The 22,310-nt window shown below is 55.7% G+C and overlaps 1 protein-coding gene across 1 annotated transcript; it reads left to right on the forward strand.

The window, feature by feature from the left end:
* The first annotated feature begins 2,292 nt into the window (after nt 1–2,292).
* Nucleotides 2,293–20,928, forward strand: GPT (glutamic--pyruvic transaminase). The gene is given in 15 exon segments (XM_087706566.1): nt 2,293–2,364; nt 7,019–7,158; nt 7,161–7,186; nt 9,375–9,464; nt 9,691–9,799; nt 10,445–10,578; nt 11,591–11,665; nt 11,667–11,835; nt 15,275–15,354; nt 15,900–16,036; nt 16,307–16,350; nt 16,353–16,480; nt 18,517–18,672; nt 19,305–19,417; nt 20,224–20,928. Coding segments are annotated over 14 exon segments (1,473 nt in total). The 5' UTR covers nt 2,293–2,364; nt 7,019–7,049; the 3' UTR covers nt 20,327–20,928.
* Nucleotides 20,929–22,310: the final 1,382 nt, after the last annotated feature.

A 22,310-nucleotide genomic window follows, 5' to 3' on the forward strand; every position in this document is an offset into this window, starting at 1 on the left:
CTCCTTCCGCGGCCACCAGAAGCTCTGGAGTGGGTGGGGACCTTCCGCAGCGGCTGGGCAAGGACCGACGTGCTCCTTATCACCCCCAGCCCAGCAGTGGAGGCAGCTCAGCCCTGCCCAGGACGCCTTCCCCCCTCTCTCCAGCAGCACCCCACCCCCCTCCAAGAAGAGGCTCTGAGGACTTCTTGCCAACTGGGAGGGGGCCAAAGGTAGGATGGACAAGCTCTGCTCCTGGGCTGGTGCTCGGGGCTCCTCTTGACCCCCACCGGGCCCCGGGGGCCATGCCACGTGGCCTGCCAGCACCCTCTGCCCACCGCCTCTATTGGCAAGCAGCATTGTGCCCACCCCTACACCCAAGGAGCCAGAGGTGGGCTCAGCATTGCAAAGGACTGAGCCTATCCCCCTAGAGAGCTGCCTGGGTTGGCATTGCCCCCCCCCTCTTTGGGGGTGTGGTGGGGGGGATATAATCTGTTTTTTTTTCAATCATCCCTGAGCCCCTCCCCATTCCGTCCCTTTGGGGACAATTGATGGTACTGATAAAGGAGAATATTTGTAGCTGAGGGTTGAAATGAGGGGCCCTCGGTGCTCTCTTGAAGACCTTTTATCACCCGACTACGTAGCATCATCAGTGCTAGGAGGGAGTGGGGATTGTGGGGAGGAGGAGGAGGAGAGGAAGGGGAAAGAAGAGGAGGAGGACTGTGAGGTTCTTGCTTCTCTCCCTGCTTGGCGGTTTTCTTGCAGACGTTTCATCACCAAACTAGGTGGTGTCATCAGTGCTAGAAGGGAGAGGGGTTTGCAGAGAGGAGTGAGAAGAGGGAGGAGGAGGTGGAGGGGAACTGTGGGGTCCTTGGTGCTCTCTGGCTTTGGTGTTTTGCATGCAGATGTTTCATCACCCAACTAGGCACTACCATCAGTGCTAGAAGGGTTTGTGGTGGTGGTGGTGGTGGTGGTGGAGGAGGAGGAGGAGGAGGAGGAGGAGGAGGAGGAGGAGGAGGAGGAGGGCGACTGTGGGGGTCCTAGCTGATCTCTGAGCTTGGTTGTTTTCTTTCAGATGTTTCATGACCAAACTAGGGAACATTATCAGTGCTAGAAGGGAGAGGGGTTCGTAGAGAGGAGGAAGAGGAGGAGGAGGACTGTGGGTTCTTGGAGCTCTCTGAGTTTGGTGGTTTTCTTGCAGACATTTCATAACCCAACTAGGTTAGATCATCAGTTGTAAAAGAGAGTGGGGTTGTGGAGAGGAGGAGGAGGTGGTGGTGGTGGTGGAGGATGTGGGACCCTCGGTGCTCTCTGAGGTTGGTTGTTTTCTTGCAGACATTTCATAACCCAACTAGGTGACATCATCAGTGTTAGAAGAGAGTGGGGTTTGTGGAGAAGGAGGAAGGGATGAAGGAGAGGAAGAGGAGAAGGACTGGGGGATCCATTGTGCTCTCTGATCTTGCTTGTTTTCCTGCAGACGTTTTTTTTTTTTGAACATATTTTTATTTTCATTTTCATAACATACAATCACATGTATACTATACATCGCCAGTATCATATAGTATTAAATAATGATTACATCAGTTCCTCTTGTCCTCAACGCCCCAGAAAGATTAACACCCATTATTAGCTCTTCTACTCTCCATACACCTCTTTCTTCTGCCTCTCTCTTATTTCCTATCTTCCCTCCCTCCCCCTTCCTTTCCCCTTCAGACGTTTCATGACCCAACTAGGAGACATCATCAGTGCGAGAAGGGAGTTGGGTTTGCACTGGGTAGCACTGATGATGTTCCCTAGTTGGGTCATGAAATGTCTTCAAGAAAGCAGCCCAGCTGAGAGAGCAGGGAGACCGTCTCTCTCTCTCTCTCTCTCTCTCTCTCTCTCCCTCCCTCCCTCCCTCCCTCCCTCCCTCCCTCCCTCCCTCTCTCTCCCAGCCTTAAGCCCTGGTCAGTGACTGAAATGCCACCTTCTTCCCCGCTTCTCTTCTGGACCCCCTCCCCCCCTCAAGCTGCTCTGCGCCCCCCCCTGCCCCTTTAATGACACCTGGTCCCACCCCAGGTGAGGCTTTCTCTGTCCCTTTATCTCTGCCGGAGGACACACTGGGCTTGTTTTGCCCCCGGGAGTGGGCAGCCGGGGCACCAGGAGGGCAGGGCTGAGCAGGTGCCAACCGGAGGCGCTGGCAGCTTCTCAGGAGAGGTTTGCTTCCTATTTGTGGAGGCAGCTGCCGGCCTGGGAACCTCGGTGGCCTTGGGCCAGGGATTTGGCTGAGCTCCCGAGGGTGGAAAGGCCGGCCGTGGGGCGGAGGGGGGAGGGAGGAGGTGCCGGGTTGATACGGCCGTGCTTAGCTGTGCCCAGGAGCTCTGCAGGGATCCGGTGCAGCTCAGCCAGGTAAGGAGGCACCTCCGAAGGTCTCCCTTTCAAGGGTCTCATTGCCCAAATCCTGGCATCCTTGGTAGAAACCCTCCCAGTGGCAGGGATGGAACTGGGCTTGGAGGGGAGGGGGGGGAGGTTTGCGAAGTACAGGTAGTCCTCAAATTACAACAATTCATTTAGTTACAACAGCATTTGAAAAAAGTGACTTATAGCACTGACCGCTCTCCAGCCCTTTCTAAGCGCTTACAAAAATATCAGCCCCCAAGAATCTGCCTCCTCATTTTACCCACCTCAGAAGGACGAGTCAACCTGGAGCCAGTCAGGATTGAACTGCTGAACTCTGTGGGCAGAGTTAACCTGTAATACTGCATTGTAACCACTGCACGACCACAACCTATTTACCATTTTTCACACTTATGGCCGTTGCAGCCTCACGTGATCAAAATTCAGACACTTGGCAATTGGTTCATACTTACGACGGTTGCAGGATTGCAGCGTCACACGATCCTCTTTTGTGACCTCATGGGGAGGCCTGATTCACTTAACAACCCTATTACTAAATGCAGAGATTCACCTAACAACGGTGGCAGGAAAGATCATAAAATGGGGCCAAAACCTCACAATTGTCTTGCTTAGCAGCGGAAATGTTGGGCTCAATGTGGTCGTAGGTCGAGGACTACCTGCACGGAGGGTCTCCAGGGTTGTCATGGAACGTAACCAGCTGGTGGGCAGCTTCTGCCAAGGAAAGCCCGAAGCGGAGATGGATGGAGATGGAGGCCACTCCTGCTAGGACTCACTTCTGGCCCCAGGCAGGGCTGCCATCTTGACTTTTTTGACTCCTCTTGGGGTGGACTCCCTGCTGTAGCAGGTCTGAAGATCTGCGGGGGCTTTGTGATAAAGAGAGGAACTGGTGTTGCCCCCCCCACCCTTCTTCGGAGGTCTTTGCCCACCTGCTCCCCTGATGGTCTGAGCAAGCCCCCTCCCCTGGATTCTATTGGGAGATCTTCCTCTTTGTTCCCATCAATCAATATCAATATCAATCAATCAATCAATTGGAATAGAGCTGGAAGGGACCTTGGAGGTCTTCTAATCCAGGGGTCTCCAGCCTTGGCCACTTTACGACTTGTGGTCTTTAATTCCCAGAATTCCTCGGCCAGAAAAATCTGGGAGTTGAAGTCCACAAGTCGTAAAAAGTGGCCAAGGCTGGAGACCCCTGTTCTAGTCCAACCCCCCCCCCCCAAATGCTCAATCTGGCAGGGGATTTTTAAAAAGGATGGAAGACTAATGGAGCAGTAATAACGGCCACTCGACCGGAGGAATTATGGCATGCTGACCTCCCTGTCCGAGCCCGGGGTCTGGGTCACGTGGGGGCCCAGCTTGCAAAGACGGAGTGGGGTGACTCTTCTCAGCTCACCTCCAAAGGCTTCCTGCACCCCGGTGGGGGGGCTCTTTGGTGGATTCCTCCCCTCTTTTGTCTGGGGTTCTGCACAGAGACCCCCCCAGCCCACCCCCAGGGCCCCTGTCGGCTCAGGGAGGCCTGGAGGGCACCAGATTTGTGGGGGGAGGTACCCTGCAATGAGTTGAGCATTGATAGGCGTGCCAGAGGCTGCCTCCTCTCTTGTCCTGGCTTCACCCCTGATCAGGGCCCAACCTGTTCCTCAGGTTTGCAGGTGAGCCTGTTTGCTCAGGGACTCGGTGCCAGTCAGCCATATGGAGCTCCGGATCCCACCTCCTGGATCGGCTGGCTTGGGACCCACCCTGGGCCACTCCGCCTCTCCCTCCTCTCCCCGAGGGTGACCGTTTCCTTGCAGGTGACCTGCCAGGGAGGCATTTATCTTGGCACCTGCAAAGCCACCTTCTTGGCCAACCCGGCCCGTTTAAGGGCGCCTGGCTCACCTTTAGCGGCATACACAACACGCAGGGCTGTGCAAGGCGCGTGGGAAGCCAAGCGTGAACGCCAACCAACGGCTTCTCTTCGTGAGGATTCCCCCACGGGCAGGACGGGGGGCTCTGCATGGATGGATGGATGTAATCCCCACAGGCTGGGTACGCTGCGTGGATTCCAAGAAATACTGCGTGGATTCCAGGTGCCCCTGGGAAATATTTCCCTGGCCACGTCTGGAATCCGGTGTCCAGTTTTGCTCACATGATGGGGAGACTTTGGAAAAAGTGCAGAGTTGAATTGAATTTGAATTTGAATGGATTTGTATGCTGCCCAATCCTGAAGGACTCCGGGTGGCTCACATAAAAACAGTTAAAAATAATTTAAAATACAAAGAGGTTAAAAAAAACACAACATATACTCAGTTCTTAGTGGGGCTGGAACTCAGAGAAGAGCAACTAAGACGATTAAAGGCCTGGAGACAAAAGCATACGAAATTGCAGGAACTTGGTATGCCTACTTTGGAGAAAGGAAATATTCCATGATAGAAATATTCCAATATTTGAGGGGCTGCCCCAAGCTCTTCCCCAAAACCCCCGGAGCCAGGACAAGGAGCAACGGATGGAAACTGACCAAGGAGGGAAGCAAACTGGAATTGAGGAGAAACTTCTTAATAATGAGGACAATTCACCAGTGGAACAGCTGGCCACCGGAAGTTGTGGGTGCCCCGTCACGGTTTTTTTTTAGTATGGGGTCTCCTGATTGAGCAGGGGGTTGGTCTAGAGCAGTGTTTCTCAACCTTGTCAACTTGAAGGTGTTTGGACTTCAACTCCCAGAATTCCCCAGCCAGCATTCGCTGGCTGGGGAATTCTGGGAGTTGGAGTCCAAACACCTTCAAGTTGACAAGGTTGAGAAACACTGTCCTAACCACTGCTGGGGAATTCTGGGAGTTGAAGTCCGGACATCTTCAAGTTGCCAAGGTTGAGAAACACTGGTCTAGAAGACCTCCAAGGTCCCTTCCAGCTCTCTTCTGGTTGATTGATCCCGTACTGTGTTTGATGCAAGGGGGGTGGGTGTCCACCAGAACAGGGAGGTGGGGCCTCTAGATGCAGCCTTGCACCCCCCCCCCCAGTCTCTCTGGAGATTCTCCATCGTCCAGGTGGTCCCAAAGGGACTTTTTCCCAAGGGAAACTGGATTTTCTTTCGAAGTGGTTTCGCGTCTCATCCAGGAAACTTCTTCAGTTCATGGAGAACTGAACGACGAACTGAGGAAGCTTCTTGGGGGGGGAAGCGAAAGTTTTTCAGAGAAGCAAGGAAGCCCACTTGCCTTTTGGGAAAAGCCCCCCTGGGACCTCCATCCCGCACAGGAGGGGCTGCCGGTGGAATCTGCCCCCCCCCCGAAGCCCAGCAAGGCCAGGGGGATTCTGGGGGGGGTTGGAGTTCAGCTCCTCTGCAGGGCATCTGCTCGTGGTCCCAAGACATTGCGACCGTCGTAAACGTGGGTCAGTTGCCAACTGGCTGGATTTTGATCGCGTGCAACGGTCATAACTGTGAAAACTGGTCATAAGTCACTTTTTTCAGTGCTGCTGTAACTTTGAATAGTCACTAAACTGTTGAGCCGAGGTGGCGCAGTGGTTAAATGCAGCACTGCAGGCTACTGCTAGATCAGCAGTTCAGCGGTTCAAATCTCACTGGCTCAGGGTTGACTCAGCCTTCCATCCTTCCGAGGTGGGTGAAATGAGGACTCAGATTGTTGGGGGCAATATGCTGACTCTCTGTAACCGCTTAGAGAGGCCTGAAAGCCCTATGAAGCGGTATATAAGTCTAACTGCTATTGTTGTAAATCGAGGAATCCCTGTACAATCCAATCCAATCCAATCCAACCAATGCAGAACAAAAAATATATAAATACAAATAAAACGCACCCTTGGGGGAAAGATGGGGTTCAGCCATTGCAAGCAACTGGCAGTGCCCAGATGCCGCTTGTTCTTAAGGGGGGGGAGATTTAGAGTGCCAGCAAGCCAGTTTTGGGGGTGCGGGTGGCTCAGCCTTGGCATCCCTCCTCTGCCCCTTCCCCCCCCCCCCGGGTGCAAGTGAGGGCGAGGCAGCCAGCCAGCCCTTCCCTCCCTCCCTCTCTGCCACCTGGGCATCCTTCCCGCAGTTGGCAGGCAGAGCCTCGGTGGTACAGCCCGTTCTGGCTTTGTTCCCGTTGTCGTTGTTGGTCTGGCCGGTGTGGGGGACAAATCTTTTCAGGCGCCTTCACAAAGCCCTGCTTTCTTCCGGCCAGGCTCTTCCCTCCGCCCCCCACACCCACCCCCGGTTAAAAGGAGCAGCGCCCTCCCCTCTCTTCCCATGTGGGAGCAACTGCTCGGCTTGCCTGGGAGACCGGTGGGTCCCTCCTTTTGCTGGGGTGGGGGCATGGTGGGGCAGGGAAGAGGGCCAAGAGGGAGGGGAACCTTGAGCCCAAGGCTGGGAAAGGACAGGGCTGCCTCTGCCCCTCCCCTTGGTTGAGTTGGAGCCCCCCCCCCCCCCCCGCTCCTGCCAAATCCCCAGCCACTTGGGAAGGGAGAGAGTTTAGCCACCTGTGGACTGGATCCCGCCTTCCCCTCCCCCAGCCGGGATCCCAAGCAGCGGATCTCCGTGCAGCTGCAGCAGCTGTTGGGGCTCATGCGGGGGCTCCCCTTGGCCAGGGCCGCCCTGAGCAGCAGGCTCCCCGGGGTCCGGGTGAGGGGCCCCCTCTGCCTGGCTCCCCCCTTGCTCAGCCCCGAACCCTCCGTTGCCTTTCAGGGCGCTGCGGCGGCAGGCGGAGCAGCCGGGCATGGCGGACGGCCGGACGATGCCCAAGGACCGAGTCCTGACTCTGGAGTCCATGAACCCCCATGTCCGGATGGTGGAGTACGCTGTGCGGGGGCCCATCGTTGCCCGGCCAACCAGCTGAAGAAGGAGCTGATGCAGGTAAGCCGGGCAACTGACTAGATCACCTGCCTGTTGGTGAGTAGTCTGGAGATTGGAAAGTGGGGTCTTTTCTTCATTCATTGGCTTCGGTTTAGTTTTACTTTTCTTCAGTGTTCAATTTAGTTTAATTTTAATTTAGTTTAGCCCAGTTATTAAATTTACACGCGTCCCAAGTGATTCTGGGCAGCTTCTTTCAACCCTGGCAGTTTTTTCCCCTGACTGTCCTGGAATGCAGGGAGTCCTCCACTTACAGCAGTTCATTCAGTGACCATTGGAAGTTACAATAGATCACTGGAAAAAGTGACTCCCCCACTAACAACCATCTCTGCATCCTTATGGCCACATGGTCAAATTTGGGACTCTTGGCAACTGACTCACATTTATGACGGCCTCAGTGTCCCGGGGTCACGTGATCCCCTTTCGCGACCCTCTGACGGTCAACGGGGAAGCCCGATTCACTTAACTACCTAACAATTGCCCTGATTCACTTAACAACGGTGGCATGAAAGCTTGTAAAATGGAACCCACTGAAGGTCTGTCTTGCTTAGCATCAATATTCTGGGCTCAGTTGCGGTCGTAAAGCGAGCACCAGCTGCAAAGCAGGATCTGCTCGATGCACACCGACAAAGATAAAGGAGAAGGACCCCCAAGGCCCAGGAGGGGTCTCAGCTTCTTGAAGGAAGCCAGGATCATGACCTGGGCCAAGGGACGGGGAGGTTGTGCCACCCAAGGCATGAAGATGCTCTCAGGTTATGGGACGCCAGCAGAGAAGAGGCCCTCTGGGAGGAAGGAAGGAAGGCAGTCTTCCTCGGGGAGCTTCAAACGGAACAGAGCTGGAAGGGACCTTGGATGGAAACTAACCAACAAGAGAAGCAATCTAGAACCGAAGAGAAATTTCCGGATGGGGAGGACAGTCAACCAGGGGAACAACTTGCCTCCAGATGTTGTGGGTGATGCACCACTGGATGGTTTTAAAAAGACTTGGCTGGAATGGTGTAAGGTCTCCTGCTTGAGCAGGGGGTTGGACTAGAAGACCTCCAAGGGCCCTTCCACCTCTATTCGGATTGATATTGGTAATCAAGAAGAGAAGCAACTTAGAATGGAGGAGGAATTTCCTGACAGTGAGAACAATTAATCAGTGGAACAGAAGTTGCCTCCAGAAGTTGTGAATGCCCCAACACTGAAGTTTTTAAAGAGGAGATTGGATAGCCATTGGTCTGAAACGGTATAGGGATTCCTGCCTAGGCAGGGGGTTGGACTAGAAGACCTCCAAGGGCCCTTCCAACTCTACTCTGATTAATATTAGTAATCAAGGAGAGAAGCAGCCTAGAACTGAGGAGGAATTTCCTGACAGTCAGAACAATTAACCAGTGGGACAGCTTGGAACACACCAGAAGTTGTGAATGTCCCAACACCAGAGGGTTTTAAGAAGAGATTTGCACAACCGTTTGTCTGAAGTGGTGTAGGGTTTCCTGCCAGATCAGGGGGTTGGACTAGAAGACCTCCAAGGTCCCTTCCAACTCTGCGATTCTACTCTAGTCCAGCCCTCTGCTCAAGCAGGAGACCCTACACCACTCCAGATGAGTGGCTGTCCAGTCTCTTCTTCTAGGCCTCCCGTGGTGGAGCGCCCACAACCTCTGGACGCAACGTCTGCTCCGCCGTTCAGCTCTCCTGCCCCAGGTTGGTCTGGAAGGATTCTTCCTAAGTTCCCTCTGTTGGGTCATCACCCAGTGGTCTCGGAGGCTCCAGACCTGCTGGCCTCTTGAGGTCTTCTCGAGGACCTCTTGGCCTTCTTTCGGAAGACTCGTCCTTCCGTCCTTCCTGAGGTGGGTAAAATGAGGAGGCAGATTGTTGGGGGCTGGTATTTTTGTAAGCGCTTAGAGAGGGCTGGAGAGCGGTCAGTGCTATAAGTCACTTTTTTTCAAATGCCGTTGTAACTCTGAACGGTCTCTAAATAAACTGTTGTAAATTGAGGACTGCCTGTAGAGCAGTGGTTCCCAAACTTGGCAACTTTAAGACTTGTGGACTTCAACTCCCAGAATTCTCCAGCCGGCTCTGCAGAGAGGGAGTTGAAGTCCACAAGTCTTAAAGTTGCCAAGTTTGGGAACCACTGCTGTAGAGAAAAACGACAATAAAAGAATTAATCTGGGTCTGAATCTCAACTCCCGTCTTGATCTCTCCCTTGCAGGGGGTGGAGAAACCCTTCACCGAAGTGATTGCAGCCAACATTGGGGATGCCCAAGCTATGGGGCAGAAGCCCATCACTTTCCTGCGCCAGGTATGCCCAGGCAGGGAGGGGGGAGAAGGAGTGGGGAGCCTCCCCTGCTCAGGCCCAGCCCCATTTCTCAGCGCCCCCAAACTCACCCAGACCAACCGGGGACCTGGGAGAACAGAGGGACTCTGAGCATGGGCAGAAAGCCCACAAGTAGCTCGAGTGTGAGACCTGGGGGGGGGGAAGTGGGGGGGGCTGCAGCATCACCCTAATTCCTCCCCCCCCCAAACAGGTCAGCGCCCTCTGCATGTATCCTGACCTCCTGAATTCCCCCGATATCCCTGAAGATGCGAAGCAGAAAGCTCAGAGGCTCCTGGCCGCCTGCGGAGGGCAGAGCATTGGTGAGTGTCTGGACATCCCTCGCGGTGGGGTAACCCTAACCCTGACCTGGAGCAAAGATGGGGAGGGGCTTCCCCTGGCCCCTCTATACGGAGGGCCAATCCTGCAAAGGGGAGGGGGGCAGTCAAAGCAACTGGTTGTGGGGGACCCTCTTGGGGAGCTCCGTATTAAGCATCTCCTGCATTCCTGCGGTGGGGGGTGGGGGCGCTTGGATTGACCCCCCAAGCCTTGGGATGCCCCCTTTGCAAGGTGCCTGAAGAGGGGCGAGGAGGGGGTGTGGGACCCCCGTATGCATCGCGTGGGATCCCGCCAATTGCTCCAGGGTGACAGCATGGCCCTTGAGTGTGTGTCCCCCCCTTGTTTTATAAAATCTATAGGCCCTCAAAGTTCCCTTGAGATAAATTGGGGGGGGGGGCCTATAAATTGCATAAATAAAATAAAATAATAAATTCCTGCCCCCTTTTGCACTCCCCCCACATATTTGCCCATCAAATATGGGCTAACCCTGATGCAAATGCCCCTTCCTCTCATTAACCCCTTCGGCCCCTCCCCCCCAAGACCAGAGCCAAGTCCTCCTCCTCCTCCTCCTCCTCACCCCACCCATTTTCTCTTCCTTCCTTCTCTCCCCCCCCCCCCCCACTTTTCAGGGGCCTACAGTGCCAGTCCTGGGATTGAACTCATCCGTCAGGATGTGGCTGCCTTCATCCAGTGCCGAGATGGGGGTATCCCCTCTGACCCACAGAACATCTACCTCTCCACGGGGGCCAGCAGCGCTGTTGTGGTAAGGAAGCCAAGCCCTGGGGAGCCACTGGGGAAAGGGTGGGGCTGAATTCAGAGGGCGCCAAAGGATGGAAGGGAAGAAAGATTTCTGGGAGGGGAGGGGGGCACTCAGTTCGGTGGGGGGTTTCTTGCAGGCGTTTCATGATCCAGCTGGGTAACCTCATCAGTGCTGGGACTGGCAGGCGTAATAGAATTACAATCCAGAATTGCAACCCTCCTCCTCCGCTAGCCCCCCTCCAATGCCCTCCCTGGCAGAACCCCTTTGCAGCTCGCCTCACAGCGCCGGGCATGGCACCAACTACACAAAGCCCCCTTTGTCCCTGATTCCTGGCACCCTCCGTCTCCTGGCAGAAGTGGGGCAGCCAAGGGAGGGAGACGGCCTTGCCCAGGACCCCCCGAGCAGGTGGGGGACTGAGAGCTGCTCAGTCTGGAGGAGTTGCCATGACTGTCTGCCCGCCTTGAGTGGCACCAGAATGTCTCCCCTTCCTTTTCCATTTGATGACGGTCGTAGGGGCAGCCTTCTGGCAACTAAAAACAGTGGGGAAGCCAGTGGGAATTCTCAGCCATCCCGGTCCTGGTTCTCCCAAAGGGCCTTTTTTTTAATCTCAAGAGGCAACTGGACTTTCTGGGTTTTCTTTGAAGCGTTTCGCCTCTCATCCAAGAAGCTTCTTCCGCTCTGGAGTCTCTTCTTGAAACCCTCCAGGGATGGAGCACCTACAACTTCTAGTGGCAGGCTGTTCCACTGGTTAATTGTCCTCCCTGTTAGGAAGTTTCTCCTTAGTTCTAAGTTGCTTCTCTCCTTGATGAGTTTCCACCTGTCGTTTCTTGTCCTGCCCTCGGGGGCTTTGGAGAACAGGCTGACCCCCCCATCTTCTTTGGGGCAGCCCCTCAAATACTGGAGCACTGCTACCACGTCCCCCTAGTCCTTTTCTCTGTTGGACTACATAAACCCCAATGCCGCAACCTTTCTGAGCCGCTCCTGGTGGGGCTACCCCTCTGGCTTCCTTCCTCAGGCGGTCCTGAAGCTGCTGGTCTCAGGGGAGGGGTCTTCCCGGACAGGCGTGATGATTCCCATCCCCCAATACCCGCCTCTACTCAGCCACCCTGGCGGAACTCAACGCGCAGCAGATCAACTACTACCTGGACGAGGACCATTGCTGGGCTCTGAGCATTGAGGAGCTGCGGAGGGCGCTGGGCCAGGCGCGGAGGCGTTGCCGGCCGCGGGTTCTCTGCGTCATCAACCCGGGCAACCCTACAGGTATGGCGGCCCCAGTGCCAGGCAGCTCCGGAGGGGCCTCTTAAGACAGCGCAGACGGTGCCAAGCCCCTCATGAGGTCCCCCTTTCGGGGAAAGGAGCAGGTGGGCTTCGGCCGAAGGTTCTCCCGAAGAAGAAAGCTCTCCTGAGAGGGCCTCCTCCAGGACTCGGGGGCAGCCTTGGCCAGGCCTTGTTGGAGGGACCTGGGAGGCCCTTTTCCATAAGTGTGGCCCCCGTGGACACCGTTTCTGCCCGGAAGGGGCACCTGTCTGTGGTCCAAGAGCCCTCGGCCTCTGAGGAGCCCCTGACCTGTAGGGTTCCTGTCTCCCACAGAAGTCATCATTGCTAGGAAGAGCTTAGGCTGGGATGAGACCAGGGGTGTCGAACTCAAGGCCTGAGGGCTGATGTGGCCCGTGGGGTGCTTAGATCTGGCCCTGGAGGCACCAAAGGACCGGCCCACGCGGCCTCTGCCAGCAACAAGGGGGCTTGCACACCCGCCCCTCTGCCCAAGCGCCGTTTTCCGGGGCAGAAGAAACTGAAAAGAAAGCGAAAGGGGAAATGTTTCGCCTTTCCTTTTGAGCATGCAAGAAGGAGGAAGGGAAGGAGGAAGGGAACGACGAAGAAAGACAAAGGAAAAGAAGGAAAGAGGGGAAGAGAGCAAGGAAGGAAAACGAAGGAAAGAGGGGAAGAGAGCAAAGAAGGAAAGAGGGAAAGAGAGCAAGGAAGGAAAAAGAAGGAACGAGGGGAAGGAAGAAGAAAGGAGAATTAAGAGGGAAGGAAGGAAGGAGAGGAGAGGAGAGGGAGGGTCTGAGGGAAGCCCTGCCTTAGCCAGCCCCAGGTGCCCCCAACGTGAGTGACGTCGAGCTGCCTACACCCCCTGGCCATGCCCCCCCACTGCCCTCCCCCAGGTCAAACACAACCCTGATGCATCCCTCAATGACACCCCTGAATTGGGCTCCCTCCCAGGAAGGGTGGGGGGCTGCCTGGAAGGCTTGAGTCCCCCTTTCCTTCTCCTCCGCTCCCAGGAGGTCCAGGGAGACCCCGGGAGCTTCCAGGGGGTGGGAGGGGGAGCCCCCCAAGGGTGGCCAAACAGGAGCTCCTGCTCAGAGAAAGCCCAGAAGGTCCCAGGAGCAGGAGGGAAATCCTTGCTGAGCTCACACTCTGCCACACGTGACGGTGGGCTCCATTTGCAAACAGAGACACCGAGCCACAATTTAGCTACGGGTGGTCCTCGACTTACAACGGTTCATTTAGTGGCCGTTCGACGTTACGACGGTGCTGAAAAAAAGTGACAGGACGGTTTTTTCACACTTAACGACCCGTGCAGCATCCCTGTGGTTGGAATGCAGAGGCTTGGCAACTGGCGTGTACTTGTGACGGTTCTCCCGGGGATCCCGCGATCTCTTTTTGCAGCCTTCTGAGGAGCAGAATCAGTGGGGGGGCTCGGTTGCTAAGTTAAACCCCTGCAGCGATTCACTTAATAACTTTTGGCAAGGAAGGTCATAAACGGGGGCAAAGGTTGCTTAACAGCTGCCTTGCTTGGAAAAAAACAGAATATTGGGCCCCCAAGGTGGTCGTAAGCTGAGGACTTCCTGGAAGGAAGCTTAGCATGGTGCAAGATCTGGGTCCCTCGCCCCTCCTGGATATTTGTTTCTTTTTGTTGGTTGCGATTTGTCAGAAACGAAAAGAGGAAGAGTATAAAATGCAGCGAGAGGGACGATGGGCACCTTCGTGGGCTTATGGAGCCTCCACCCCCTCCAGGGACCCCTGAAGGAGGAAGTGGGGTCCACGGAAGTCAGTTTGTGACTGAAAGTGTGGACATTTGTGGCTGGGACAACTGGCTCAGGGGGAGCTTTCTAGTACGAAAATCATATCTTTTTTGTACAGTCGTTTGGAATGATTTACATTGAGTTGATATCCGAGCCCTAAAGAGCATCATCCTGGCCCAGTTCTTCCTCCCCGCTTCCTTCACAAGCGCCCCCCCACCCCTGTCAGCAACACCCTTGTCGGTTGTCCTGGAAGGGATGGGAAGGGGGGGCCAGTTGGCAGCCCCTCTGCTCCTCTGCCCCTCGGGTGAGACGGAGAAGGACCAGGAGGGGAGTCCAAATCCAGCACGGAGGACTTGTGTAAACAACCCCTGCGCCAAGTGGACTCCGGAGGCCGTCAAGGGAACCTTATCAAAGGCTGGTTGGAAAGTCAGGCATTTAAAAAAACAGAACCCTCCAAGGTCACCCAGGAGCTGCTGCCACCCTGGGAAGCTCTGGGGGAGGCAGGGCGCCCGCTGGTGGAAGAGGCCTTCAGGGGGGGGGGGGGCTGGAAGCTCTCGGGGTTTGGTCATCAGTGGGGATCCTGACGTTCTTCCCTCTGGCTCTGATGGCGTTCCTTAGATGGGTGATGAAATGCCTGTAACAAAACCCCCAAGCTCAGAGAGCATCAAAGACGCCAGAATTCTTCTCCCGCCTCCTCTTTACAAACCCAACTAGCACTGATGATGTTCCCTAGTTGGGTCATGAAACGTCTGTAAGGAAGCCACCAAGCTCAGAGAGCACCAAGGACTCCACATTCTTCCTCCTCTTCCTCCCCCTCCTCCCCCTTCCTCCCCCTCCTCCCCCCTCCTCCTCCTTCTCCTCCTCCTCCCCCCTCCTCCTCCTCCTCCTCTTCCTCCTCCTCCTCCCCCCTCCTCCCTCCTCCTCCTCCCCTCTCCTCCTCCCCCCTCCTCCTCCTTCTCCTCCTCCCCCTTCCTCCTTCTCCTCCTCTTCCTCCTCCTCCTCCCCCCTCCTCCCCCCTCCTCCTCCTTCTCCTCCTCCCCCTTCCTCCTCCTCCTCCTCTTCCTCCTCCTCCTCCCCCCTCCTCCCTCCTCCCCCCTCCTCCTCCCCTCTCCTCCTCCCCCCTCCTCCTCTTTCCCCTTCCTCCTCCTCCCCCCTCCCTCCTCCTCCTCCTCCCCCTCCTCCCTCCTCTTCCCCTTTCCTCCTTCTTCTCCTCCTCCCCCCTTCCTCCTCCTCCCCTTCCTCCTCCTCCTCCCTTCCTCCTCCTCCTCCTCCTCCTCCTCCTCCTCCTCCTCCTCCTCCTCCTCCTCCTCCTCCTCCTCCTCCTCCTCCCTGCAAACTCCATTCCCCTCTAGCACTGTTGATGTTACTAGATGGGTAATTAAACTTCTACAAGAAAACCACCAAGCTCAGAAAACTCCAAGGAGCCCACAGTCCTCCTCCTTTGCAAACTCCACCCCCTTTTAGCATTGATGATGTTACCTAGTCTGGTCATGAAACGTCTGCAAGAAAATCACCCCATTCTCCTTTTGGGGGGAGAGGCCTTCCTTCCCAAGACTCAGCGCTGGGCTGAGGCTGATTTCTGGGGGGGGGGTCCTTTCCCTTCTCCCTTCCTGAGGCCCGGAGTCCTTCGTGCAGAGGCCCTGCTTCAGCCAGTCCCTTCCTTCTCCCCGCAGGTCAAGTCCAAAGCCGCAAGTGCATCGAGGAGGTCATCCACTTCGCTTGGGAAGAAGGCCTCTTCCTCATGGCCGACGAGGTAAAACGTCTCTCCTGCCCCCCAAAACTGAGCCATCCCCCAAAAAAACCCCTTCCCTGTGCAGGGTGGGGCCCCTTGAGCCAGGAGGAGGAGAGAAGTGGGTGCAGAGTCTCCATGAGGCTTCTGGGCCCCCCCATTCCCACTCAGCCTCCCAGCAGATCCAGTCAGCCCAGTCAGGGATCAGGAGATTCCAGCTGAAAACATCTGGAAAAAGTCTGGGCTGAAGTGGGTTCTCCAGATGAGGTTTCCCTGCTGCCTCCGAACCACACCTGCGTTTTTCCAGTGGTGGAATTCAATTCCCACCCCCCCCGGGCTGGTTCTGTGGGTGTGGCTTGGTGGGTGTGGCTTGGTGGGTGTGGCTTGGTGGGTGTGGCTTGGTGGGCGTGGCAGGGGAAGGCTACTGCAAAATCCCCATTCCCTCCCCACTGGGGGGGACCAGCCACAGGTGGCATTTGCTGGTTCTCCAGAACTGCTCAGAACTTCCACTAGCGGTTCTCCAGAACCTGCTGGATTTCACCCCTGGGTTTCCCCCCCTCCACCCCCAGGTGTACCAGGAGAACGTCTACGCGGAGGGCTCCCAGTTCCACTCCTTCAAGAAGGTCCTTTTCGAAATGGGTCCCAAGTACTCGGAAGCGGTGGAGCTGGCCTCCTTCCACTCCATCTCCAAGGGCTTCATGGGCGAGTGAGTAGCAGGGGCTGGTCGACTTCCCTTCTGGAGGTGCGTGGAGCTTCTCCGCCCTCCAGGCCACGGTTGAACCCAAAGGGGGTTTTTCTCCAAAAGGCAACTGGACTGTCTTGGTTCCCCCCCCACTTTGAATACATTTGGCTTCTCCTCAAGAGGAGGCTGGGCTTCCATCTGTCAGAAACGGAGCGGGGTCTCCTGCTTGGTTGAGGGGAAGGACTAGATGATCTCCAAGGTCCCTTCCAACTCTGTTAACCTGTACCTGGCCAGGTGTGGTTTCCGTGGAGGTTACATGGAAGTCATTAACATGGACCCTGAGTCCAGCAGCAGCTGACCAAGCTGGTCTCCGTCCGCTTATGCCCACCTGTGACTGGCCAGATTCTCCTGGACGCCGTGGTCAACCGGCCCCAGCCAGGAGACCCCTCCTACCAGCGCTTCAGCCAGGTGAGTTCAGAAGGGGCAGGGGGGCAAATGGGGTGGGGGGGAAGAGTGGGGGGCCCCCATCCGTTACTGATGCCAAGGAATCGGTTGCATTAAGATGGTAAAAAAAGTCCAGAACATCTGCTGGATGCCACGAAGGCAGTCCTCAACTTACAATGATTCGTTTAACGGCTGTTCAACAGCTCTGAAAAAAAGTGGCTCAAGTCCTCGCATGTATGACCGTCGCAGCACCCACAGAATCACCATGACAAACTGACAGGTGTTTATAGAAGTTGCGGGTCACGTGATGGCCGTTCCCCCCCCCCCAAGCTGACTCTGGACAAGCAACGCCATTCGCGATTGGCTTAAACCCCCCCCCCAAAAAAATCATAAAATTGTGTGCGGCTTATTTAACGACCATCTCGCTTAGCCATGGAAATTTTGATTCCAGTTGTGGTCATAAGTTGAGGACTGCCTGTATTTTGTGTTTGATATTGGACTTCCTGAGTCCAGATCTCTGAACTACTACAATACCCATCATGCCCATCTAGCACCATCTGAGGATTGTGGGCGTTGTTATCCCACAGATCTAGAGGACATGAGAGTGGAGATAGTGGCATGTACAGAGAGTCCTTGGCTTATGACCACAATTGAGCTGAAAATTTATGTCGCTAAGTGAGACATTCGATGTGTTTTTTTGCCTCTATGACCTTTCTGGCCACTGTTGTTAAGTGAATCACTGCAGTGGTCAAGCTAGTGACACGGTTGTTAAGTGAATCTGGCTTCCCCATTGACTTTGCTTGTCAGGCAGTTGCAAAGGGGGATCACGTGACCCCAGGACACTGCGACCGTCATAAGTACAAGTCAGTTGCCAAACTTCTGAGTTTCGATCACGTGACCATGGGGCGGCTGCAACAGTCGTAAGTGTGCAAAACGGTCATAGGTCACTGCTTTCAGTGAGGTTGCAATTTTCGAATGGTCACTAAGTGAACCGTCGTAAGTCGAGGATCATATGCTGTATAATGCAGAGCGTGAGATTTGATTTTTTCTTTGAACCGGGGCCTATTTTCACCTGGAGGGGCCAAGGCTGAGTTTACTCAGAGGGAAGCCCCCGTGGAAAAGCTTCCGTTTTGGCCTTGAGCCCCCAGCCGCGGGAAAGGGCAAAAAAGTCAAGATGGCCACTGCGACTGTGAAGCTTGGCCCCTTTCCTGCTGAGGATGCAACAGATTCTCCTTCTGCACTGCGTGTCTTCCTCCCCCCCCACCCCCCCAAAAAAAGGCTTGGATCCCTGCCGTTGAGTCATTTAAGGCCAAAGGGAGAAATCAGAACATTTTGCCCAGAAACGGCGCCAGCAGGACAGGGGGGGGCCCATCCGGGAGGTCTTGGCGCCTCCCCTCTGGCCGTTAATTTTGCGGACTTAATTTGGGTTCTTTTTGCCAAAATGTCTCATCCAGAGCTGATGGTGCGAAGGGCGGCCCGAGAAATTAGCTAAATGCAGGCATGAAAAAGGAGGAGGGGAATATGGGAGGAGGAAGAGGGGGCTGGGGGGCTTCAGAGTCTCCAGGCCTGCCTGTAGCCCCCTGCCCTCTTCTGGCAGGCTGCAAAGCCATTGTGGAGCCCCCTGAGGGGCTCTGAACTTGGGGGTTTTCTTGGAGATGTTTCATTACCCAGCTAGGTAACATCATCGGTTCTAGAAGGGAGAGGAGGAGGAGGAGAGAGGAGGAGGAGGAGGACGAAGATGGTAACTTTGGGGTCCTTGGTGGTCTCTGAGCTTGGTTATTTTCTTGCAGACGTTTCATCACCCAGCTAGGTTACATCATCAGGGCTGGCTGGGCAATTCTAGGAGATGAACGCCACAACTCCTAAAATTGCAAGACTGGACACCCCTAGTTGAGCTGATTAGGCTTCCCGTAGTGGGGGTCCCACAACACGCGAAGCTAAGCGGGGGCTTCGCAGCCTCTGAATTCCCCTCTGTGTGTGTGTGGGGGGGGACGGCTGTGGGCATTAGAGACCCACCTGGCGGTTGAGCTAGAAGCGATTCTGCGCCCTCACCTGTCCAGGAAAAGGCCGCTGTGCTGGGCGCTCTGGCCAGGAAGGCCCGGCTGACCGAGGAGATCTTCAACCGGGCGCCCGGGATCCATTGCAACCCGGTGCAGGGGGCCATGTACGCCTTTCCCCGGATCGAGCTGCCCGTCCGGGCCGTGCAGGAGGCTCAGGTAAGGTGGGCACCTGTGGCCCTGGCATTCGCAGAGGGGGGGCCTTCAGGAGCCTGGGGGGGGAGGTTGTGAGGGGTCCCCAGCGAGGAGGGGCTCCCTTGCACGGATGGGGAAGGACCCGGAAGAATGAGGGAGGGAGGGAAGGAGGGAGGGAGGGGAGGACAGGCGGGGCCCATCTTCTCCTCAGGGGGAGAAGGAAGAGGGAGAAGAGCCGACCAGGGGAAGGTCAGAAAAGTCAAGATGGCTGCTGCCTGAGTGGTAGAAGGGGAGGGGCCTTCAAGGCTGTGGGGCTTTCCCACCCTCTTGACTTGGGGGCCCAGTGCTTAGAGAGCAGCATTGCAGCCTGACTGCCCACTGTCAGCAGTTCGATCCTGACTGGCTCAGCCTTCCCTGGCGGGAGGGTCAAATGCGGAGCCAGGTGATGGGGGGAAAGTATGCAAATGATGCAGACTCAGGTTGCCTTAAGCAGCCTTTTGACTCCCCTGCGGAGGCTTTGGGTCTCCCCCACGAGCCCCCCCGGGCCCCTTTCCCCCCCCCTTCCAATGCTTGGGCCGTCAAAAGAGACCGGAGAAGCAATGGGGCTGAGAGCAAAGCCAGGCTGACCCCCCCTCCCCACCCCCGTCCCCCTGCAGGCCCTGGGCCAGGCGCCCGACATGTTCTTCTGCCTCCGGCTGCTGGAGGAGACGGGCATCTGCGTGGTGCCCGGCAGCGGCTTCGGCCAGAGAGAAGGCACCTTCCACTTCAGGTAAGGCCCCCACCCCCCACCCTGCCCTGCCCTGAGCGGCCGTAACTTCACAGGGTCACCACATGACTGGTTATAAGTGGAGGACTACTTATAACCTTCCTTCCTTCCCTCCTCCCTTCTTTTTCCTTCCTTCCCTCTTTCCTTCCTCCCTCCCTCTGTTCTTTTCCCTCCCTTCTTCCTTTCCTTCTTCCTTTCCTTCCTTCCTCCCTTCCTTCTTTTTTTCCTTCCTTCCCCTTACTGCCTCCTTTCCTTCCCTTCCCCTTCCTTCCTTTTTTCCTTTCTCCTTCTTCCTCCCTCCTTTCACTTCTTTTTCTTCCTTCTTTCCCCTTACTACCTCCTTCCCGCCCCTCCCCTTCCTCCCTTCCTCCCTTCTTTTTCTTTCCCTCCCTCTTTTTCCTTCCTTCCTTCCTTCTTTCCTTCTTTCCTCTCTCCCCCTGTTCTTTTTCCCTCTCTCCTTCCCACCCTTCCTTCTTCCTTTCCTTCTTCCTTTCCTTCTTCCTTTCCTTTCCTTCCTCCCTTCCTTCTTTTTTCTTCCTTCCTTCCCCTTACTGCCTCCTTTCCTTCCCTCCCCTTCCTCCTTTCCTACCTTCTTTTTCCTTCCCTCCCTCTTTTTCCTTCCTTCCTTCCTTCTTTCCTTCCTCCCTCCCTCTCTCCCCCTGTTCTTTTCCCTCCCTCCCTCCCGTCCTCCCTCCCTCCTTTCCTTCCTTCCTCATTCCCTTCCTTTTCCTTCCTTTGTTCTTCCCTCCTTTTTTTCTTCGTTCTTCCTTCCTTTCTCACACACTCTCTTCTCGCTCTCTCCATCCCAGAATGACCATCTTGCCTCCGGAGGAGAAGCTGGAGATTCTCCTGCAGAAGCTGAGCCAGTTCCACGCCAAGTTCACCCGGGAATATTCCCAGGGCCAGCTGTAGCGTCTCCGGGAAGGCTGGCCGGAGAGAAGCCGGGGCAGTGGGTGGGCCGAGGGGGTGGGGGTGGGGGTCACCCTCTGGGCTCCGTCCCACCTTTGGGGTTCATAAGTGCCCCCAGCCCCACCCTTCCCCCACCCCCAATGATGAAAGCAGAGACTGGGGAAGGCTCCGTGCCCAGCCGGGCATCTGAGAAAGTCACCAGCTGTGCCTGACCTCGAACGGGGCCTTCAAGGACCTACAGATGGACCTTCTCCACCAGCTGCCTTGAGAGATCTGGGGCCATCAAGCCAAGTTGCTGCTCTGCCCTCAGAGGCTCAACCATTCCTGCCTTATCCTTTGGCCTCCGTGCTCTGGGTTCCCCAGGGGGGGCCCTCTGCCCCTTTCATGGACCCGGCTGGCTCAGGGAAGGTTGCAATCCGTGGGGGGGGGTGGACACCCTGCAAAGAGACCCTCGGGAGAATCTGCCCGTCTAACCCGGAAGCCTCCTGAGACAAAGGTTGGGCCTTGGGGGAAGAGGGGGCCAGGGTCCCCTCCCTCACATGGCTGGGAATGTGAAAGGGGGGGGCTGCAGAGGATCAATAAAACCGATCTGATCAATAGCTGAATCCCGTCTCTGCAGGTTAATCCGTGGAACCGCTTGTCACCAGAAGTTGTGAGCGCTCCAAGGCTGAAGGTTTTTAAGAAGGGGTTGGATAAACGTTTCTCTGAAGAGGTGTAGGGTTTCCTGCCTGAGCGGGGAGGTGGACTAGAAGACCTCCGAGGTCCCTTCCTGTTATTCTGGTGCAGTCTTTCTCAACCTTGGCAACTTGAAGATGTCCGGACTTCAACTCCCAGAATTCCCCAGCAGTGGTTAGGACAGTGTTTCTCAACCTTGGCAACTTGAAGATGTCCGGACTTCAACTCCCAGAATTCCCCAGCAGTGGTTAGGACAGTGTTTCTCAACCTTGGCAACTTGAAGATGTCCGGACTTCAACTCCCAGAATTCCCCAGCAGTGGTTAGGACAGTGTTTCTCAACCTTGTCAACTTGAAGATGTCCGGACTTCAACTCCCAGAGTTCCCCAGCCAGCATTCGCTGGCTGGGGAATTCTGGGAGTTGAAGTCCGGACATCCTCAAGTTGCCAAGGTTGAGAAAGACTGTTCTGGTGTGTTATCCATTCAGTCTCTGGGACAGGCGGTTTCTCCACATCTTCTTCTCTTGCGTTGAGTTCCTTTGAGTTCCTTCTCCGCTCCGGCCTGTGTCGGCTTCCCTGGCCACCGTCTTCATTGGAGGCCCGGTTTCCTTTTCCCCCCTCACTCCCCAGAGCACAATTGCTTTCTCCAGGGAACTCCTCCGTTTGGCGTGGCCAAATAAACGCCCTGGTAAGGCCACGCCTGCAATACGGCATCCAGTTTTAGTCGCTATGATGTAAAAAAGACGTCGAGGCTCTAGGAAGGGTGCAGAGAAGAGCAACCAGGATGATGAGGGGACTGGAGACTCAAAACATGCGATGAGCAGCTGGAGGGACTGAGCATGGAAGGGGAGAGAAGGACCAGGGGAGACAGGAGAGCAGCCTTCCAATACTTGAGGGGCTGCCCCAGAGAGGAGAAAGGGGTCAAGCTATTCTCCAAAGCCCCCGAAGGCCAGAGAAGGAAGAATGGATGGAAACTGACCAAGGAGAGATTCAACCTGGAAATAAAGAGGAATGTATTAACGGGGAGGACAATAACACCATCGCAATGACTTGCCTTCAGAAGTTGTGGGTGCTCCAAATTTTTAAGAAGAGATTTCATTTGTCTGAAATGGCAGAGGGTCTCCTGCTTGAGCAGGAGATGGCTGGACTAGAAGACCTCCAAGGTCCCTTCCCACTCTTGTTATTCGAAAGTGAGAGAGAGAGACTTGTGGTTTTCCAATGCCGTGTTTTGGAGTTACGCGATCTGGTGCTTGCTTGTTAGTCACACTTACTGTCCAAGGAATAGGCAGCAGCCTTCTCCAGCCCCCACCCACGA

The sequence above is a fragment of the Thamnophis sirtalis genome, unplaced genomic scaffold, assembly GCF_051295495.1.
Source record: "Thamnophis sirtalis isolate CommonGarterSnake01/CBP01778 unplaced genomic scaffold, rThaSir2_p1.2 scaffold_2, whole genome shotgun sequence".
Taxonomy (NCBI): domain Eukaryota; kingdom Metazoa; phylum Chordata; class Lepidosauria; order Squamata; family Natricidae; genus Thamnophis; species Thamnophis sirtalis.